Source organism: Cricetulus griseus, chromosome 3, assembly GCF_003668045.3.
Source record: "Cricetulus griseus strain 17A/GY chromosome 3, alternate assembly CriGri-PICRH-1.0, whole genome shotgun sequence".
Lineage (NCBI taxonomy): Eukaryota > Metazoa > Chordata > Mammalia > Rodentia > Cricetidae > Cricetulus > Cricetulus griseus.
In genome coordinates this window covers 77722714-77744524 of record NC_048596.1, presented here as the reverse complement: position 1 = coordinate 77744524, position 21811 = coordinate 77722714, and the positions used below count along the sequence as shown (strand labels likewise).

General features: G+C 39.4%; 1 protein-coding gene across 5 annotated transcripts in view; it reads left to right on the top strand.

Moving 5' to 3' along the window:
* The first annotated feature begins 3210 nt into the window (after nucleotides 1-3210).
* The window catches only part of Rbbp6 (RB binding protein 6, ubiquitin ligase), a 31253-nt gene continuing 12652 nt past the window's right edge, over nucleotides 3211-21811 (top strand). For 3 of the 5 annotated variants that reach the window (XM_027410284.2, XM_027410282.2, XM_027410287.2), the window contains exons 1-8: nucleotides 3211-3650; nucleotides 8918-9017; nucleotides 11382-11418; nucleotides 16146-16190; nucleotides 18183-18271; nucleotides 18383-18479; nucleotides 18818-18957; nucleotides 21598-21770. In XM_027410284.2, the coding sequence (XP_027266085.1) occupies nucleotides 3485-3650; nucleotides 8918-9017; nucleotides 11382-11418; nucleotides 16146-16190; nucleotides 18183-18271; nucleotides 18383-18479; nucleotides 18818-18957; nucleotides 21598-21770 (847 nt within the window). In that variant the 5' untranslated portion in view covers nucleotides 3211-3484. The remainder of the gene's footprint in view (nucleotides 3651-8917; nucleotides 9018-11381; nucleotides 11419-16145; nucleotides 16191-18182; nucleotides 18272-18382; nucleotides 18480-18817; nucleotides 18958-21597; nucleotides 21771-21811) is intronic. The other 2 variants (XM_027410286.2, XM_027410283.2) reach the window with 1 other exon arrangement.

Genomic DNA, 21811 nt, shown 5'->3' with positions numbered 1-21811 from the left:
GGTACCATGCCCAATTTGTTAGGTGTTGGATGGGAATCAACCCAGGGTTTTTGCATACTAGACAAGCAGTCTACCAATGGAATTACACAGGAAGCCCCAAACTAAGTAGTCGTTTTTTTCTTTCAAGAGTTGTAATTGTTTCCACAACCATACACACTTAACTCCCTTCCCCTTACCAAAGATGAAACACAGGCTCTTCCTCTCTGGCCCGAATTTCTCTTTCTTTCTTTCTTTCATTCTTTTTTTTTTTTTTTTTTGAGATAGGGTCCCACTATGTAGCTCTAGTTGGCCTAGAAGGCAGTAGGTAGACAAGGCGACTGGAATTCACAAAGAACTGCCTGCCTCTGCCTCCCAAGTGCATGGGTACTACAATACCCGACATTCACCCAGTTTTTTTTTTCTTTTAAAGAAAAAGCCACCCTGAAGTTGACCATATAACAAGAAACTTTGAATTATCAAAGAAAGGTAATGGAGGGAGAAGCTTACTACTTATGAAGATAAATCTATAAATGTCTTATTTAAGCTGTATTTCTGTCTCTGGAGTTATCCCTGATGGTTACCTAACATCTTATTGCCAGGATAGATCTATAGATAATATCAAAATGAGGGGCTGGAGAGATGCCTCAGTGGTTAAGAACACTGACTGCTCTCCAGAAAACCCCAGTCCAAGTCCCAGGACCCATATGGCAGCTTACAACTGTCTGTAACTCCTGTTTCAGGGGACCCGACACCTATGGTAAAACACCAATGCACATAAAATATCAATGTATCTAACTAGTTAAAAGTCTATTCACTGAATGCGTACAGTACAATCAGTACGAACAGTGCCCAGATATTCTTTCAAGACTAGGGAATGTGGCAAAAATCCAAAAATCGGGGTAAAATCCATTTTCTTGTTGGGTGGTGGTGGCACATGCCAGCACTGGGAGGCAGAGGCAGGTGTGGTCTACAGAGTGAGTTCCAGTCCTGAATTAAAGGTGTGTGCCACCCCTGCCTGACAAAATCCAATCTTAATTGAAGCCGGGCGTTGGTGGCGCACGCCTTTAATCCCAGCACTCCGGAGGCCAATGAACAAAAAAATAAACCTTGGCACTCCAGAGACTGACACAGAAGGCTGTGAGTTCAAGGCCAGTCTGGACTACAGTGAGACCAGAACAAACAAGTAAAAAAAAAAAAAATTGGTAATAATAAAAAACCTAAAAGAACAAACAGGTATATAACTTGTCAGCTACTGACAACTGCTAAGAAGAAAATAAACTGATGACTGAAATCTAAACTGATAAACACAATAAGCTGAGACCAAAACTGGTGACTATCTTAACAAAATAAGATGGCCTTAGGAAAGCTTCTCTGACAAGGTGATTAATTTAAACCAAATTTCAGCAGAATTCGGGTATTGGCATTCAGGAAATTTCTGGAAATTCTGCCGCCTTTTGGATTTTGTTCTGTTACCCAACTTCTCTGAGCCTGGCCTGTAAAAGTCAGAGAAGCTGGGCATCAAACACTGTAAATGACAGTAATTGTTACTGTTTTAGAGTAATTTTATTATTTATGAATTTATAGATGCACTATGTCCTCATGCCACAAGAGAAATAAGAACGCCAACCCTCCTAAGGGACTTTTTGACCAAGTTCCTGGCGCGTGTAATTAAAAACGGGATTAGGACTTTGCAATGGAGCAAGCACTCCCTTCTTTGAAAACTCGAAAAATACACCGCTGTGGACTGTAGGCAAATAAATTAGAGATAATTTTTGCAGTTGTTAATATGACATTTAGTCAGCCACCTCTGTTGAAGCAGGCGTGGTCTTAAATACGGAAATGTATTCATGGATTTAATCCACGGCGACCCAGCAAATCCTTTATTCTCTGACAGGGTCTTTAAGACAAGAGTTACATCAAAGCCCCGGGGCTAACGGGGCTAACTTCAGACCCAGATAAATCGGGCCGCAGAGCTGCAATCGTCAGCAGTCAGCGCGGAGCCTAGAACAAGGTAAGAGCTGGACACATCCCTTAAGACGCTGTTGGTGATGAAGGTCTATATTCTCCCCAGACACGTTTGAGGAGTTCAGGGTATGCAGTCTGTTGGGAGGGGGGTTGGCAAGCGCTGGCACAGCAGCCATCACAGAAACAAGACTCCTGGTGGGTGGGATTACCGACTCACCCCTCCGTATGCCCCTCAGCAGTTTGCAGCAGTTTGAGCCGTGGCTACGTGAGCGCCCCTTCCGGGCTTGCTCAGTAGGACAGTCCGTCTCCCCCTCCCTCCCGACGCTCATAGTTCCTCCCGTTCTCCGCGATGCTTCAAGTTCCACGCTCCGAGTCACAAAGCGCGAGGTCACGTGGGCGGGCCGGTGCGCTTTGTGACGCAACGGCCCCGCCCCTGGCCCGCCTATCGGCGCACGCCCAAGCCCCGCCTCGCGTGCGCCGCCCGTGCTGTCCCTGCTTAAGAGACCCCGGAGTGGGGGCGCTCTCCCGAAGCCAGGCCGCGTCCGCCATAGTTTCTGGCGCGGAGGTTTCGCCGGCCCTGGGTGCGGGCCGGAGAGCGGCCTGGGGGGCAGAACAAAAAGAGAAAAGAGGCAATCCAGCGAGGCCCTCGCCGCCGCCCGACCGTTTCCGGGCTTCCTGACACGGTCGTGGGCTCAGAGGCGACAGGAGCGGGAGCAGCGCGAGGAACAGCAAGAGGAAGAGTCGGGCAGCCTCAGCAGTGTCCCCGGGGCCCACGAAGCCGCCGGCCGGGGCCCAGGGTGGTGAGGAAGGGCCTCGCGGCCTAGCTGGGCCCCGCACCGGCTTTGTGTCAGGCGGCGGCGGGGGGGAGGCGGAGCCGAACCGGGCGGCCGCTGGAAGGCCTCTCCTCCGCCGATCGCGCGATCTCGGCCTAGGCCGCGGGCCGCTCGTGGCCTCCGGGGAGCAGGCGCCAGGGTTTGTGTGCGGTGGGGGCCTGGGCCTGGGCCTGGGGACGCCGACGCCGGTCGTCCGGAAGCCGGGAGGAGGCGACAGGCCGCTCGTGGACTCCGGCCTAGGCCCTCTCCCCGCAGCCTTCTCCCGGGGCCTGGGTCACCCCCATCCACGGAGAGAGACCAGCCGGGAGGTGCGGCCGCTATGGACCCCTGACCCCGCGGGGTCATTCGGACTCTAACGTGTGGACTGACCGCTACTGACTGCACCGCCTGCCCTGTCTCCTGCCGGCCCTTAGCATGAGCGAGGGGGACCCAGCCGGGTGACATTGTGCCGGTTGGCGGATCCTCGATTGCCCCTTTTCCTGTCCTGCTCCTCCCACATGAAGCGATTCTGAGTACGGGGGGGTTCCGGATTATTGTTCTCACGAACCCCCGCTTGTGGTTGGGGGGTATTTAATTTGAGGCCTTAGGGTCCTTCGTTGTCTTTTGAGTGTTTTGTGTGTGTACATATTTTGCTCTTAAGTTTATAAATATACATATATTGAGAGTGTCCACGTCTCCTCGCTGAACCTTAGGAATCCTTTGCCACAATGTCCTGTGTGCACTATAAATTTTCCTCTAAACTCAACTACGACACCGTCACCTTTGATGGGCTTCATATCTCCCTCTGTGACTTAAAGAAGCAGATTATGGGGAGAGAAAAGCTGAAAGCTGCCGATAGCGATCTGCAGATCACCAACGCGCAGACGAAAGAAGGTAAGAGGCACATGGGCCACAGATATGTATTGGGTCGTAGTGGGGAGGCCTTACCTCCATTCCTGTTCGTTGTAATACACAGCATTTCATTGATAGCCAAGGATTGCAGCACCCGACCTTGGAGTTTAACTGGCCTGTTTGCCTTCCAAATACTGGCATCATCTGTAACAGGCTAATCCAAAAACGTGTTAGTCTGGTTCTTCTCAAATGTGTCTCCCCCCTAATTTTAACAGTGGGGAGGGATTGGAAAGAGAAAGGGGTTATGTGGGTGTTTTTTTGTTTGTTTGTTTGTTTGTTTTGCCTTGTGGCGTTCTCTTAATTTGTGTAAGGGTTCCCATTTGTTAAAGCAGCAGTATATATAACTTGTTTGCTAATCTAGCATCGATTCGAAGTTAACAGTAAATTGCATGTGCCCCTTTTACTTATTTGGGGTTGCTTGTGAAAAGGGATATTTTTGAGGATTTAATCAATGTTGGAATTGTTTTGGAGTATAAAATGTTCCAGTGTGACCAATCTGGTGTAAATTCAGAATTATTGATACTTAAAAGTTGAATTCTGTAGCGCAGACTAGCTTTTAACCCCAACCCCCCCCCCAACTTCCCAAGTGTGGGGAATGCAGGTGATAGACCACACCCAGCAGTAGGTTCATCATATTAACTCTTGGGCAATTCTGGAAAGCTTCAGAAGTGCGAGGCCCTGCTGGGTTGGGTGGGTGGGTGGGTGGGGTGTGGTGTGTGTGTTTCTGAAAAATAGTTGAGTGCTACTATGTGTGAGTAAGCCACTGGTTACAATCCTTGAGTTTATTCATTTAAAAAAGAATATTAGGACTTGCCTTTTTATTTCTTTTTGAAACAGGGTTTCTCTGTGTAGCCTGGGCTGTCCTGGAACTCACTCTGTTGACCAGGCTGGCCTCAAACTCAGATCTGCCTCTCTGTGCCCCCCTAATGCTGTGATCAAAGGTGTTTACCACCTTGAACTCAGAGATCTTCTTGCCTCTGCCTCCTGAGTGCTGGAATTAAAGGAGTACGACACCACCTTTGCAAAAATACTATTGGGACTTGAATGGTGGGATTATCTTTTCTGACTCTGAACATATTTGGTTTCTTTTTCTCAGAATAGAATTGCTGGTGGGTGGCTTTTAGTAGACTTCTGACATTCACTGAATGTCTAAAGGGGGTGGTTTTGTTTGTGACATGGACTTACTGTGTAGCCCTTATTGGCCTGAACTTCTACGTAGATCAGGCTAGCCTCTGTCTGGCTCACAGAGATCAACTTGCTTCTGCCTCCTGAGTGCTGGGATGAAAGGCATGTTCCATCAAGCTAAATTGGGTCAGTGTGGCATGGGTTTTTTAGTTGAAGTTTTTGGAGTAGGTTGACCAAATGTTGTCATGTGGAAGACTAGTTTTTCATTTGTAATGCAGACATATGCATAGTTATAATGCCAAAAGAATATTGTCTACTTCCTTACTTAAAGTAAATACCCTTTTGGTAATTGTATTTTTCTGTAATTTCTCTCTACTTTGGAAGGGGAAATGTTGTTCGTGGTAATAAACAGCTAAGAAGTTCACCAAAACAAGCCCTTAGTATTGAAGTCTACTTTACAAAACAGTTTTTTAAGAATTTGGGGCGTAGGGGTGGGATTTCCAAGACAGGGTTTCTCTGTGGCTTTGGAGGCTGTCCTGGAACTAGCTCTTGTAGATCAGGCTGGTCTTGAACTCACAGAAATCTGTCTCCTCTGCCTCCCGAGTGCTGGGATTAAAGGCGTGCCCCACCACCGCACAGCTGCTTTTTAAGAATTTTTGGCTATGTTGCTATTTATATTTACACATCTTTATAAATGAGAGAAAAAGATGAAATTAGGGTATACTAGCTACTAATTTCTAATTATCTACTATATAAGTTTCATTTTTAGTATAATACTGTATGATTGAATCATTTGAAACTAGGCTTTATCCATCTTGTAACCAACCAACAGTTAAAGGCAACTTTTAGACTGGAGTAATTTGTGACTTAAGAATTCTTGTCCACAAATTGACATTTTGTGACTTTGTATTATTTTTTTTCTAGTTTAGAACATATTATCCAAAAACTGAAATCCAGGAAAGTTCTTTGCCCCACAGTATGCTCTTAACTGGAGAAAGTTTGACGTTAGGTTGGTTAAGAAAAAGAGTTGTGGGAGCTTTCTTTGTGTTATATACTCAATCAGATTCAGGAGAGGGATTTAATAGTGGTACAGAAACTTAAGGAGCTGGAGAGATGGCTCAGCTGTCACGAGTGCTTACTGTCCTTGCAGAGGACCCCACTTCTGTTCCCAGCACTCACATGGGAACTCAAAACTCGGAACTTCGGTTCTGAGATCTGAAGCCTCCTCAAGCCAAAGGCACCAGGCATGTTGATAGGGCAAACCCAGTTTCACAAAGGAGTTGAATAAGAATTCTACTTGGTGGTGCTGGAGAGATGGCTCAGAGGTTAAGAACACTGGCTGCTCCTCCAGAGGTGTCCTGAGTTCAATTCCCAGAACCCACATGGTGGCTCACAGCCATCCATAATGAGATCTGGTGCCCTCTTCTGGCCTGCAGGGATACATGAGGAGGAACACGATGTATACATAATAAATCTTTAACAAAAAAAGAAAGAAATTGTTTTTTTTTTTTTTTAAAAAAAGATTTCTACTTTGTTTAGAGACATCTAGTAAATTAAAGGTTGCAAAATAAATGCTTATGATACTTAGTTTCTTAGGAGAGTGCCTATATTTCTAGACCCTAGAAGAAAAGACTAAAAGTGGATGATTTTTAGTCAGTTTAAATTACTGATCCCGTCAGTGTTTCTGTACAACATTCCTTTAGTTCTGGAAATCTGCCAGAACTAAACCCTGGTAAAACTAAAATGCTTATGTCGAAGTTTTATTCTGTACTTAAAATCCTGCTTGTTTCTAGACTGTTATTTTACAATAAATTCCAAGGATCTTTGGAGAACACTTTGTTTTTATAGGTTGTTTGTATACTGATTGATCCTCCCATTTTCCTAATAACCTTCATACTGAATGCATTTGGTTGATTTGAAAGATGAATATGAGGGGGATTTTTTTGTTCATTTTTTAGCCTCTTTCTGGCTATCCATTCCTCACATTCATCTCGTTTTTCATTCCATCCATAACTTTCCTGTTTTTAGACAAAATTTACACTGGTAAGCCTTTTTTTTTTTTTTTTTTTTTTTTTTCCTCAGAGAGCTGAGTCAAGTGTTCCATTCCCTGAGCCTTTTGAATCTAAAGAACTGCTTGTTAAGAATTTAGGTGTCAGGCTCTTGGTCTTAGGAAACCGTCATAAATGCAAATACTTATAACTGGACAGCTAGAACCCTGTATTTAAGGGTACTGGAGCACCTGACTTTAGTACTATAATACAGTACTGTGTAGATCAAATTCAGTTGTCTGGTTTATTTAACCAGCTCTTGTTGTATGCAAGATTAATTTGAACTCAGTGGCAATCCTCCTGCCTCAGCCTCCTGAGTGCTGGAATTGTAAACTTCTTGTCACCACCCCACCCAACTAATAAGTTGTTTTTTTAAAGGTTTTGTGAATACACTTAAGGGTTGTTAAATGTAAAGGAACAGCCAAGTGTTTGACACTTAAGTTTGGGTTCTAGAATTGTTAAATTTATTAAAAATCAACCAATTTCCTGCTTCTGATTTTACTTGCTCATCTTGCTTGGAATTTGGAGACTGTCAAAGACAATGATAGCCTTACATGTCTACATTTAGGAAATTGCATCACTCTTGATCAGATGCCTGTGAGACATACATAGTCAACAACTGAAAACATACTAAAGAACTCTTGGTTGAGCAATTGACTGTAGAAAAGGAATCCTAAATGCTTGATGACCAAAAATAAAGTTGATACGCATTAAAAAATCTGAAATAAGGTTAGCCATTTTGTGTTAGGTGCCTTAAGTGAGGCAATTGACATTAAGAGGAGGAGGTTGGTGGTGGTGGTGCTGCTGCTACTGCTGCTGCTGCACACCTTTAATCCCAGCTCTCAGGAGGCAGAGGCAGGTGGATCTCTAAGTTCAAGACCAGCCCTGGTCTATAAATCGAGTTTCAGGATAGCTAGGACTGTTACACAGAGAAACCCTGGTCTTTTGTGAGGTTGAGGGAGATTTTTGAATCTCTTAAATTGTGTATGTGTGTTTTTTTTCCTTGATAATTTTACTCATTCCTTCCCTAACAACTCTTACTACACTTAAGGCCCACTTAATTTCATTCTTAGAGAACTATGGTAATTATAGACTAGAAAAATATTACTCACTCCTCCTCTCAGTCTACTTAAGTGACATCCATTTGCTAAAGCTAGGAACCTAGGAATTCATCATGTCTGGTTCTGCTTTCCCCAATTTCTCAACACTCAGTCCATGAACAGCCTTCACAGCATTTTGACTATCTTATGTTGGCTATCACTGGACCACGAAGCAGCCTTAGCATGACTCACCCTGTTTCTGTTCAGTTTGTCACCCATGCAGATGCCAGAGCAAGTCTTTTATGACGTAAATTGTCATCATTTCACATAAAATACACCAGTGATTTCCCTGTTTTACATGGAAGCAAAGTATAAATCAATATATGGTTTGTACTTTTCCTACCTTAATTTATGTAATTCTTTAATATTCTTCCAACATTGCAATCATCTTGTCATTTGTTTTTCCTCACATTGCTATGAGTAAATATTATTCATTTAGAGTGTGTATGTGGCTGTGGCTGGCTGGCATTTCATTTGCAAACACAAGTTCTTCAGAGGGACTTTGTTTTTAACAACATTCTACCTAAAATAATACCCACTCTCCATTCTTTATTTTAAAAAATGATAGATCATAAATTCATGTTTAGCCTGTCTTTTATAGTAATGAGCTATAGGGATTATAATACTTAGCTCTTGCTTAGGAACTAGGGAAGTACACTGTTATTTTAAATAACCCGTAGTTTGCATGTTAAGCATTTCTTGGTTAAATGAGCTGGGAAGCACCTTAGTCTTAGGCTGAGTTTCACAAAGTGGAGGTCTGAGAGCCAAGTACCTGATATTGTATCCTTTGGAGGAGCCCCTTAGGACTGGGATATTTCTCCTAACAATACTAGTAACCTAAATGCAAAGAACACAGATTTTGGTGTTCTTGTACTGTAAGCTCACTTCTCATAAAACTAATGCTTGGTTGAAGTTTTCTCATTCCTGAGTACTTAGTCAAATCCCTAAATAGAAATTTGACTGTCTTTGTTTACAGAATATACTGATGATAATGCGCTAATTCCTAAAAATTCATCTGTAATTGTCAGAAGAATTCCTATTGGAGGTGTTAAGTCCACAAGCAAGACATATGTTATGTGAGTATTTATAAAAGCTCATTCATCAAAATGGATCTTTTTTTAAGGTTTCAAAACATTTTACTAACATTAAAATTTTATGCTAATCATGAAAACTGTAATAGGAGTTTTTTGGTTGCCTTTTTTTCTACCCCCCCCCATCCCACCCATGGCAGCATCATGAATATTAAGTAGTGCCAACATAAGCTTTTTATCAATAACTAGCTTTAGTTCAAAGGCCATCATAGAAACAGGAGTGGGCTCATTTGACTTCATTTACTGCCTCAATTTGGGTAACTATTGTCTCTATTTCAGGATTTCTCTACAGCAACTGGCACACTTCTCAGAACTTTTAGCCACCTATTCTGTATCTGCAACAAGTGCAGAGTAACAGAATCATAATTTCTTATATATCACATTTTCTTAACTAATCTGGAGATGATTTAAGGTGTAGAATATTGCACAGTGCATGCTGTTTTCTGTAATGATTTGAGCATCCTTTTGGTATCTACAGTGGGTGAGAGTAAGGATCCTACATCCAGTCCCCCATAAATACCTAGGAATAACTGTCCCTCTAATTTGTAGAGGTGTATTAGGAATTAAATAGTTCTTGACATAGGATGTATACTGGTTATTAAAATGATGGCAATCAAGAATCCTCTAGAGCTTCTATTAAAGAGACAAAGTATATCCCTAACAGTGCTGAGGATTAAACCTAGTCCTTTGCTCATGTTAAACAAACACTCTCCCACTGATCCACATCCATAGACCTCTTCCTCCTTTTAGTATTCAAGAAAGGATCCTGTTAAGTTGTTCAGGTGGTGAAACTGACTCTGTAGACCTAATGGCCTTGAACTTGATGCCCTGCTGCCTTAGCCAGCCCTCCCACCCCCACCCCAAGCTGAAATTACAGGTTTTCACTAGGCATGATCATTTGAGAAGTTTGATATTGAAAGCAGAGTAGGGTAGAGTTATTTTCTATGTTTTAGCATGAAATTACACTTAACCTGTGCTTTTTAGAGGCATATATCAAGCAAGGTGTGGTGGCACATGCCTTTAATCCCAGCACTCAGGAGAAGAAGCAAGTGGAGTGGATCTACATAGACTAATCTGGTCTATATAGCAAGTACCAGGACACCCAGGACTGTATAGCTATATAAAGAGGCTGTGTCTCCCCCCCACCCCCCCAAAAAAAAGTAACAAGTAAAAACAAGTATCAGATATTTAGAAGTTCTTGAGAAAAGGATATTTGAAGTTCATGGACATCCTAAATTGCTTCATACAAAATGGCTTATTCATTTATATGTAGGATTTTTGTTTGTCTCATAAAATGCTTCCCGGTTTTCGAAAATGCTAGAAGGTTCAAGCTATTTTTGTCAGTAGTTCAAACTCACATATGAACTTAAAAATTTGTTTTAGGTGCTGTCTAGTACAGTAAACTTGAGGCATTTAAAAGCCTGTGCTTAGGACCTCAGTTCTGGTCCCCTTTCCAGTCTATCTAAAAAATATGTGTTGTTCTAGCAACAGTTTGATCAATTAATTATACATAAGCATAAAATGGATTTTAAATTATTTTCAGGTTATGTTGTATCTTCCAGAGATCTTAAATTTTGTTTAATAATTTGGTTATTGTTTTGAAATGCTTGTTTGGTTTTTGAGACATTATATAGCCCTGGCTGTTCTGGAACTCCCTGTGAAGACCAGGCTGACCTGAAACTCATATATCTGCCTGCCTCTGACTCCTGAGTGCTGGAATTAAAGATGTGTACCACTATGCTTGGCTTTAAAATATTTTTAAAATTATAATCATGAACATGTCTATCTGGATTTGAAAGCTAATTTTTTAGCACAACAGATAAAGATCCATCATAAATGTTACCAGCAGTAGTTTGCTTAAGAAATTGGATATGTAGAAATTTATATCTAGATTTACCCAAAAGGAAGGTGTTCGGTCCATTTATAAGTAAACCACAAAGTTTATATAGTGCCTTTCAGAAACACTATAAAAATCTCAGGATGTCTCAATATGGGACTTTTTTAAAAAACTGAGATTGTGTCTTAAACCATTTGGTAATGGCAGATATTATCCAAAGTTGCTTACTCATATGAGAAATTGATTGTATTAAAGCTTTGAATCAAAAGAAAATTGAATTCCTAAAGTCTTGAGATTAGAGATATATATTAAGATTTATTAGCAGTCATTAGCAGTCATTGATTGATGTACACCTATTATTCCAGCACATGGGGAAGAAGAGGCAAAAAGATCTGACTTTGACTGTATAGTGAGTTCAAGGCTGGCCTATACTAACTGAGACTAAAAAAATACACACACACACACACAATTCATAAATGGCTAATGTTAGTTTCTGTTTGTTTTATTTTTAGAAGTCGAACTGAACCAGTGATGGGAACTACAAAAGCAGTATGTAAAAACACAATCACCCTTTTTCTACACAATTGTTTTTACCTATATAATGTTTCAGTGAAGTAAATCATTTAGAATACCCAACTGACCATAGCACACACTGTAAATAAATTGTATTTTGGTGACAGTTCAGTTGAATATGGATATATGTGGCATAATTTGTAGTTACTCTGTAGAAAAAATGGGCAATTGGTGCCCTTTACACTGTTTCATATTAAATATGATAGCTTTCTCCCTGTATGACACTGTGGTGTACAGTAATGTATGATCCTTTTTAGATGGTGTAGGCTTAACACTGAAGAACATGACAACATGTTCTACATCTGTCTGTCTATAGTTAGTATTTTGTATGTATGTACAGGCTGTTTTGTGCTTTTTGTTTCTTGCAATAAAAAAATTGTTTGGAGTGTATATTTTGCCATTTTCACGTTGTTTCACTTAGTTTATTAGGGCTTTTTCCCTGCCTGATTGGTGGCTTTCAAAAATGGATTAGCAACATGCAGAACTTACATTATTGTTTGCTTCTTTCTCCAAGTTCAAACACATCCTAGAAAAGAGCTTTTGAGAGACTTGTAATGCAACTTTATTAGTCAGTCTTGCTTTATTTGGCACCTGTGAGCTCCTGTCCTTTGTGTACCCTTGTACTATACAGTACAGAGTGAAATTGCATCTCCACCACCAAGAGTGCAGAAACACAAAGTGATTTTAATGGTTTTATGCAGTTCATTCACAAGCTAGTCTGTTCAAATTGGAATGTTTGCCTTTCTCATAAGTAGCTAAAATGCTGCATTAGTTATAGATTATTGAAAGCTGTATCTTATCAAAAGCAACTCCCTTTAACTGGGCTAACATTTTTTTCTTTTGTTTTTTTTTTTGTTTTGTTTTGTTTTTTTGTTTTTTGTTTTTCGAGACAGGGTTTCTCTGTGTAGCTTTTGGAGCCTATCCTGGCACTCGCTCTGGAGACTAGGCTGGCCTCAAACTCACAGAGATCCACCTGCCTCTGCCTCCCAAGTGCTGGGATTAAGGTGTGTGCCACCAATGCCCAGCATATCTTTTTGTAATTACAGTTTAACCTGTAGTGTGACACTATTTTTGGCTTTGAGCTTTGATGTAAAAGCTAAATTGTGGGACAGGTGCTTGTTAACACAGGGCTATCTTAATTGGATTCTGTAACTTGATGGTTCTTTAATCATTTTACTGCTCAGGCTCAATACTTGTACACCAAAACACAGTATTTGAAGTTTTCGTTTAGAAATCGGGGTATTGCTTGCTGTTTCATTTTATTCTTTTTAAATACTACTGATATTTGTGTATGAGGCATTTCACTAACCCTGGATCATTGGATCTCAAACATGATAAGTAGAATATATCAACTTTGAACTTGTTCTTTAAAGTGTATGGCCTTTAGTTCTTGTCTAAATACAGTGATTTAAAGACAAAAAGTCAGTATTGGGGGGGGTTTCCCCATATGGATATATGGGGGGGTTGGGGGTTTTTTGTTTGTTTGTTTTTTGGGGGTTTTTTTTGTTGTTTTTGGGCTTTTTGGTTTTTAAAGCATAATGCTGTAAAACTGTCCAAGTTTCTGTTTTGCTGGTGATTGGTTTAAAACTGATTTTTATGTATCCAAATGCTAGCACAAATTAGAAAAACTGTCCCGGTGACTGTAGTAGTAAATGTAACACATTTGTATAATCTATTTTTATATAGTATTTAAATTAATTCAGATGAAGTTTTATTTCTTGAAAACAATTATTTCCTTTTTGTTTATTAGCATGTGTATAAACACAAATCACATGTTCATAAATAAAGTTAACATTCTTTTAGCCTTGTGTGTTCCCTGGCATGTCTGTATTACATTTATAAGAAATTTATTATAAGCTTATTCAGATTTCTCTTCCTCTTAGTGCTTTAAACAGTTTTAATTTTTAGGTAAAATTAAGTGAGATGGAGACATAACATAATCTGTTGTCTCTATATCTTATTTGCTTGGATGCTTTGTTGACATTTAAGACCATGGAAACAAGTTCATTGACTAATTAGTATTCGTAACTTAGGAATAAGGATGGTTTGGCTATACACATTAACAAGCAAAATAGAGACCCGGGGAAAATTTTAAAATTCTAATTAGGAAAAGTATTCTGTATACATTTTGGTTTTATATTTTGAGACAGGATCTCATAACTCACACTACCCACTATATGGGAGGCTGCCCCTGAGTGCTTGAGTTTTGCCTCACCTCCCATGTGCTGGGGACTGCAGGCTTATACTATGCCATCATGCACAGCTTGGTTTTTGTTTTGTTTCATTTTGTTTTTGTTTTTGTTTTTTGAAGGCATCAGAGGTCTTGCTGTGAAACAACTCTAGCTGGTCTGGTACTTGCTGTGTGGCTCAGGGCGGCCTTGAACTCATGGCAGTCCTCCTTCCTCAGCCTCTCAAGTGCTGGGATAACAAGTGTGGACCACCACAGACCCAGTGCATTTTTGCTAATTTAAGCCAAGTCTGATCAAAGATGACTGTTTATTCCCCTAAGCCTTTTAGTTACCTGTCCATGTTGGTCTGGTACTCCAAAGCTAGATGTTCTTGCTAGCTAAACATTGGGATTACATTGTAGGGTTCTTTTAGTTTCATTCAAATGTAATTGGCCTATAAAGTTTTCAGGTACTTGCTCCCAGAAGCAAGGCCCTACCCATTACAAAGGAGGTCTAATTTTAGTGATGTCTATAGTACACATCATTTTTAAATGTGTGGCAGATTTAATAGTATTTTACTGAGAAGTCACTATTGACTAATCATTTTTCAGCCATTCTTTGTGAACATTTTTTACTTGTCTCTTAATGCCCTGCTATGTGCAAAATTGGGTGCCTTTCTAAATTTTTTTGGTATATTTGACCTTAGGTTGTAAGATTTTTAGATAGTATAGAGATTATTTAGTGGGTGAAAAAACATAATTAAAATGTAATTTGTGGGAAACCACTTTGAACTCAAAAAGTCCATGATAAAACAAAGTGACAGTTAGTAGCCCTTTTAAAAATAAACATGAGTGGTTTAGACTTTCTGTTGGATAAAAGTATTTATAATTTTTTCCTGCTTCTTGAGATTAGTCCCTAAGTAAAAAAAAAAATTCCTTAGAGCTAAGCAAAAAAGCTCTCACTTATGCATTAGTGGTTATGCATTAGAAACGTGGGCTTAGCACACGACAAACTCTGCTGTCTTTAAATGTGGAACAAAGAACCATTTGTCTAAACATCCCCGGAATGGTACCCATCAGACTAAACTTAAGGTTTTTTTTGGTTTTGTTTTTCGAGACAGGGTTTCTCTGTGGCCTTGGAGCCTGTCTTGGAACTAGCTCTTCTAGACCAGGCTGGTCTCGAACTCACAGAGATCCACCTGCCTCTGCCTCCCGAGTGCTGGATTAAAGGTGTGCACCACCACTGCCCATCGACTTAAGATATTTGTGAGATTTATTTTATGAAACAGAGTCTTGCACAGAGGTCATGCTAACCTCAAACCCACTCTGTAGCCCAGCTTTGAAACTTGTGGTCCTCCTGCCTCAGCATCATAGGCAGGTACCTCCATGTGTAACCAAAGTGTATCTTAAATTTAGCAAATGTAGTTTTTGTATTATTGAATTTTTTCCATAGTGGCAATTTTATATTGAAGCTTGTTGCATTTCAATTTTTGTGCTTTCAATACTTTTAGAAGGATATTTGAAGATATTTTCTTTGAGCCAGTTATCCTACTTGGAGCCTATCCATCCCAAAGGAATCAGACCAGTATCATACAAGAAGCTTGTAACTTTGAGTAGAATCTAAGGAGCTTAGGGAACTCTCATTGAGAAGTTGATTACTAAAAATGTCTTTGTGTGCATGCAAATAAGCATCATTATAAAAATTAAATCATTTAATGGGATCAAGTGAAAAAACTTTAAAAAGTTTAACATTCATATAATATGTTTTTAAAACTCTTAATGTCCTTAATATATCCTCTGCCTGTTTGGTTAAATTGACTTTTCTCCAAGGACTAAAATCTATCACTGTGTATGACAGCTCTTTGACTCTTTCCCAGATTATCTTTTCTGTTTTTCTTTTTTTCCTTTCCTTTCCCTTTTTTGTTTTGTTTTGTTTTGTTTATGAGTGAGTGACATTGGCTTAGCAGGAAACCTGTGGTTTCTTGACAAGAGGAGCTATTATTATTCTTTGGATAGGAACATATACTCAGTGGTTGATGTTCAAAAGGAAAACACTAGGAATTGCCTGGGAGCTGTTAACATTTACAGCAATTATGTGACGCCTAAAGAGCTGCTTGTTTTTACAGTGTTGTTTAATGGCATTGGGGGAATTAGGTTTTTTTCTTTTTCTTTTTCTTTTTTCCTTTTAGTTCTCTCTTGTAGTGTACATTATTGTGAGCGTTATCAAATTTAGAGACTAATGAGAGACATGGGACTCTCATTGTAGTATTGAGTCACCAATCTTCAGTAGAGGAATTTCTTGCCCTTTGATTTATTTCACTGCAGTAAGTCCTCCCATACATCATAGCCTTTCTACCTGTAAACAAAAGATAAAATAGCTTGAGCATATTTTCAGAATTCAAACAAAATATAACGTTTTTTTAGAAAAGTAAGAAAATGCCCAATATTTAATATTAAGTGGCTTTAGGGGCTAAATAATCACTTTCAGATGTTTTCAGCGTGGAACTTGAATGTATGTTTAATTTTTTGTGAACAGATTGATGACTCTTCTGCATCTATTTCTCTGGCCCAGCTTACAAAGGTATATATACATATATATATATATTACTATTGACAATATAAGTCTAACATTTTAAAAATGTGAAACAGTATTGTTTTAAGGTGGGTGGGGGAAGATGTATTTTGTGAATGCATTGTACATACTATTACTGCCCTGTAAAGAATAGTTGCCGTCCTGAGAAGATAGGGGTGTAACTTGGTCAGCGACCCCCCGCATAATGTTCATCTTCAAGACTGAAGAAACACAGGAAGCTACACTTAACTGGTTTTTTTTCCCCTCACACAATTTTGTTTAATTAGACACTGGAAAGTAGCACAATTCCGGAGGAATTCCCTGGTTTTGGCTGTGAGTTATGTGGACGTCTTTCTTTAAAATAGCCAAAACAGAAGATTTCCTTTACATGGACAATTGTGTGGTTAATTCTTGAAATTTTGAATTGATCCCACCATGATCAATATTTAAAATGTGGTGCAGTTGTTTCCTTATGCTTTAGACTTGTAGTCTGTCCAAATTAGAATAATTTTAAACAGCCTAATTTGTTTGAACACAGACTACTTGAATTATGTAAGTGTATACTTGTAAAGCTGTTTGCAGGAATATGAGTGTGTATGTTTTTGGCAGAGGGCCAAATTGTTACCTCCTGAAATCATTGTGTGTACCATGTTGTTTGACAAGGTTGCTTGCATTTATTCTCAACAATATGTATATTATGTTTGGGAAAGCACTAGTGATGGATTTTTGTTTTTTTAAGACAGTATTTTAGATTGCAGATTGTGTCTTTAGAATAGAACAGGTAGCCTTGAGGGCTCAGAAGCCAGCTATCAGTTTCCCAAAAGACTTTTTCCCTGCTATCAGAAATGTAAAGTCTAATTTAACAGCTAACAGAAATGAAAATGAAAAGGGTTATCCCTTAGTGCTGTCCCTATTTTGTCCTTGGCTTTGTTGTGGGCTGTGTCCTTTTCCTAGGATGTATCCTCGTAAGATGTCCTGTTAACAGATTAATTGCTACTTAAGCTCTAGTCCTAAGAAAACAAAACACTAAAATTAATGATCCTGAGCAAAGTGGATGAACCATCCTATTTTGTCATTTTCTAATGCAAAGTAGTTAGCATAGAATTCACATCTTTGACAGCTTATAGTACATACTGTTTATTCTTTGTACTGTAAGGACCACATCTGAGTTCTGGTCTATTTCTACCATTGTTACTTGGCTGGGAGGAATTGGGGAAGTTTTGGAGGTGTTTGGGCATATTTTTTTAATCTGTTTGTAAAATAATGTTTGGGTTCAAACAAATTAGTTGTTAAACATCTGTAATCATTCTGTAAATGTTACTGTTGTTCCAAGCTCTGTTAATGTTAAGCATTCTTTGTATATAAAATTACAATAAAGTGTTAAAACTGGTTGCTTGTTTTGTGGATGAATGTAAAGATTGTAAAAGAGTAACAATGTGAGTGGTATATGCTTGCTTGAAGATCCAGGATATTAGAAAAATCACTCCCTTAGACCCTGTTTATATCTAGACTCTTAGATTTATTACTTTCATAAAATTTATCTGGAGTTTAAATTTTAAAAGCATACCTTTCAACTAATTAGAAACTGACACTGCTAGCCAAAGAGTGCCTTCTGACTTGTAGTGTCTACAGTGCTGTCATTTATCCCACCCCTGCCTTCCAAGTTCTAAATGTAAATTATCTCAATGCTGGGACACTTGAAATGTTTTAAAGATTTGACAACATCAAGTGTTCCTCTTTTAATCTGACCCGGCCCTGAGTGTTTAGATGTCAATGTAAGGTACAGACAAGGTCTAAGGTCTGAGTGTTCCCAGAAAGACTTCCTCAACCTGCCAAGCTCCCCTAGACAGGGTGCTGTAAGAATTCCCAGTGCTTTCTCCAGTTATACATGTATAAAGCACAGCTCATTTAGATGTTGCTCTGTGTAGGATGAGTGTGTTGTCTTTGCTGTGTGGTCTTAATGTTTCTAATGTGTGTGTCAAATAATTACCCGTTAAACAGACTGCCAATCTGGCTGAAGCCAATGCTTCTGAGGAAGATAAAATTAAAGCAATGATGTCGCAATCTGGCCATGAATACGACCCAATCAAGTAAGTTCATAGATATTTGTATGCTAATAGGAACTTTGGGGTGTTTGCCCCCACAATTAGAAGCATTGTTTTTAAGTCTCTGTGTACATATTAACTCTTTTTTCTTTTCAGTTACATGAAGAAACCTCTAGGTCCACCACCTCCATCTTATACCTGCTTTCGTTGTGGCAAGCCTGGTCATTATATTAAGAATTGCCCAACAAACGGGGTAAGTTCATGTAGAAACTGATACATCTAGTTTCTCTTAGAATAATTTCTTAACCATATTTGTTGTGGTAAAAATCTCTGGTAAAATGGCACCACTTTTGGAGTCTAGGTTGTCAGGCCCCAAGTCTTGGCTGTTTTGTTAGAGCATGTTGCTTGTGTCTAAGTCTTGTTTTCTCTGAAGTAGTAATTAGTACTTAGTTCACATAGCAAATCTGAGAATGAAATGAGTTCCTGTGTGTGAAGCATCACAAGTAGTCCGTTACAAGCATTGTGTGAGGTGCCCAGGCATTACTAAAGAAGTCTCTTTTGTCTTCCTCTCTTCTCCCTTCTTCCAAACAGGATAAGAACTTTGAATCTGGCCCTAGAATCAAAAAGAGCACTGGAATTCCTAGAAGTTTTATGATGGAAGTGAAAGATCCTAACATGAAAGGTGCAATGCTTACGAACACTGGAAAATATGCAATACCAACTATAGATGCGTAAGTATGCAGTTTAGGTGTGACCTGTGGGGACCAGGTAGTCCCAGGGTATAGTATTTCAGTCTTGGGCTTGTAACTTGGCTATTTGGATTCCTTGGGAAGTTTCCATTCCAGAGTTGTTCATTTCCACTTGTTACATTTCTGTGTTAAATCTGAGAGGCTGCAGTCTGCTCCATTTATGCAAATTTTAAATGAATTTGGGGATTTTTGTCATTGGTGAGTGCCACTTCCCTTGTAGCCTTCTAATGTTTTCTTTCTGTCATTCCTTTCTTCCTCATTCACATACTTGCTCCCACATTATCTTACACATGCTATTTCCATTTTGAGAAACATTTAAGAATAAAAGTGCAACAAGATACCGAGGCAGATGTAAATGCCTGGCATAAATGAACAAGGGTACTTGGCTAGATTTAGATATGTCACATCTTCAGCCTAAAGGAGGTCTTGTTTCACAAACCATTATTAGTTCAGTTCAGCCAGTTCCGTAAAATGTTTAGTGGTCTTGGGTTTTTTGTTGTTATTTTGTTGGGTTTGGGGTTTTGTTTTTTGAGGCAAGACCTTGTAGTCCAAGCTGGTCTCAAATGTGTGCTCATCCTGCCTCAAGCTTCCTGCTATTGCTGTTACGTGGCTTTGGTGCTTATTTTTAATATACTTTCAGATTTTATCTTTTAAGCTAGTTTTTTTCTTTATTAGCAGGTGTGTGTGTGTGTGTGTGTGTGTGTGTGTGTGTAGGTCAGTACAACTTTGTGGAATTACTTCTCTCCTTCAACTTTTTGTGGAAGCCTGGCAAGCAGTTCACCTGCTAAACCATTTTGTTGGCCTCTTATGAGCTAGTTTTTAACAAAGGAACAAAGTCTAGTGGTCTGATTCAGCTTAGTCTGCCATAGATTTGATGTTAATAGTGTATTTAGCTACTTCTTTTACTATCCTACAGTATAAACACACATAGGTATGTTGTAAGTGTTCCTCGGGGCTGTGGTTTCAGATTCTCTGCCCTGAATGTCCAGTTTTTATTTAGAAACTGGTAAGACCCTGATTCTGCATTTTTAAGCTGGCCTTCCAAAAGATTACAAAGTTGAGAGCTTAGAACATCCTTTGACTAACACCAGTTTTGAGGCCAGGTGTACATGTTCTCAGGGACAGATGAGTCTCCCCAGCTTCCTGCACAAATGCTGAAGTAGTAGTGTGGTGAGCAGGTGGAGTTGGTACTGAAAGGATGTCCATTTAGAGATATGCACTTTAGTATACAGATGGTTTACTCCAGCCTTGCTAACATGCTCTGCTTCTTCACTCCTCTACTTTCATCAGCCACCATCCTGAGTTTTTGTGATTCATCTTACGCAGTCTGTAGCTAATCCAGAGACATTCATAAATGCTATGAAACAATTTTAAATTGGAATTTGATTTTTTTTTGCAGTCAATTTAAGAGCAGACTGCTTCATCTGTATTATGTAAAAGTTCTTAATAGAAATCTGTGTTGAAAAAGTTAATGTCATCTGTGAGCCTTAACTAATAATTCATTGCTTTTGAGTCCTGGGGGAGAAATGCTCATTTGTGTCAGGTGCACAGCCCATACTGGGGAGAGATGGGAGCCCTATTATTTTAAATAAAACATTCACCCTCTCCACTAACACCACTGATAAGCAACTCAGACTCTTCTTCTGTTTCTTTTTCTATCCTGTTCTCTTCCCTTCCCCCTTTTTTGTTTTTTCCCTTTTTTCTTTTCTCTTGGGCAGTGGGAGACTCCTCTTTCACAAATTGGGAACAATGGGGCATAAGCAAATTGATACTTATTTGTGGAATCGTGGTGATGTCTATGGAGCAGCTGCAACACAAATAACACACCTAAGGTACCCTCCTCCATCCAGCTGAGACTATTTCATTTCAGCATTGAGATGAGCACTTCCTGTTCCTAAATGAAACAGAGGTTTTCTCTTAAGAATTACTATGGTTTACAACTTTGCCTGAGTATAGAGAAGTGGGAACTTGTGGAACAGTAGAGGCAAGTCTGAGAATAACTTTTTGTGTGTTTTTAGATGTATTTAACTACCATTCCTGAAAAATTCATTTCTACAAAAAACCAGAATGTATATTAATGTGTTCTTTCATATTTGTGTAATGCATTCTGATCATTAACTCATGTTTAATGGACAAGTAGATTAATCTTTTAATGTAGTTACAGGTAGATTATTGGTTACCTAGTCTGTTTGATAACACAGTCCCATCCTGTGGCATTTAGTTGGTGTCTACATGGGTGTGACAGAATGCTGGAATGTGGGAGGAGACTTTTGTTATTCATTTTATTTATTTGAGGAAACACCTGGTTAAAGGAAAATTGTGATTTAGGGTATTCACAAGTTCAAATTCTGTGTCTGACATTTACATAAGACATTCTGGTATCTTAACATCTTTACCTCTCAAAATCCTTTTAGTTGCTTTTAAAGTGTTTTCTTTACTTTTGTTTACTTATTTGGAGCTCTGATTTGTATCTGTTGAGGATAGGCATAACTGCCCTCGTTCATTGGAAGACATGTTTGTCTAAACTTGGTGTCATTGTTGTGAAGTTACATATACGTATGATATAGTATACTGAGCATAGAGCATGACTACTCCTCTGCCTTCTAAAACTGTCATTTACAGAGAGGCATATGCAATTGGGAAGAAAGAGAAGCCACCCTTCTTACCAGAGGAACGGTCATCATCTTCAGAAGAAGATGATCCTATCCCAGACGAGCTCCTGTGCCTCATCTGCAAGGATATTATGAATGATGCTGTTGTCATTCCCTGCTGTGGAAACAGTTACTGTGATGAATGTAAGTATTTGTATTTGCTTGGTAAATTACGAAGTGTAGTT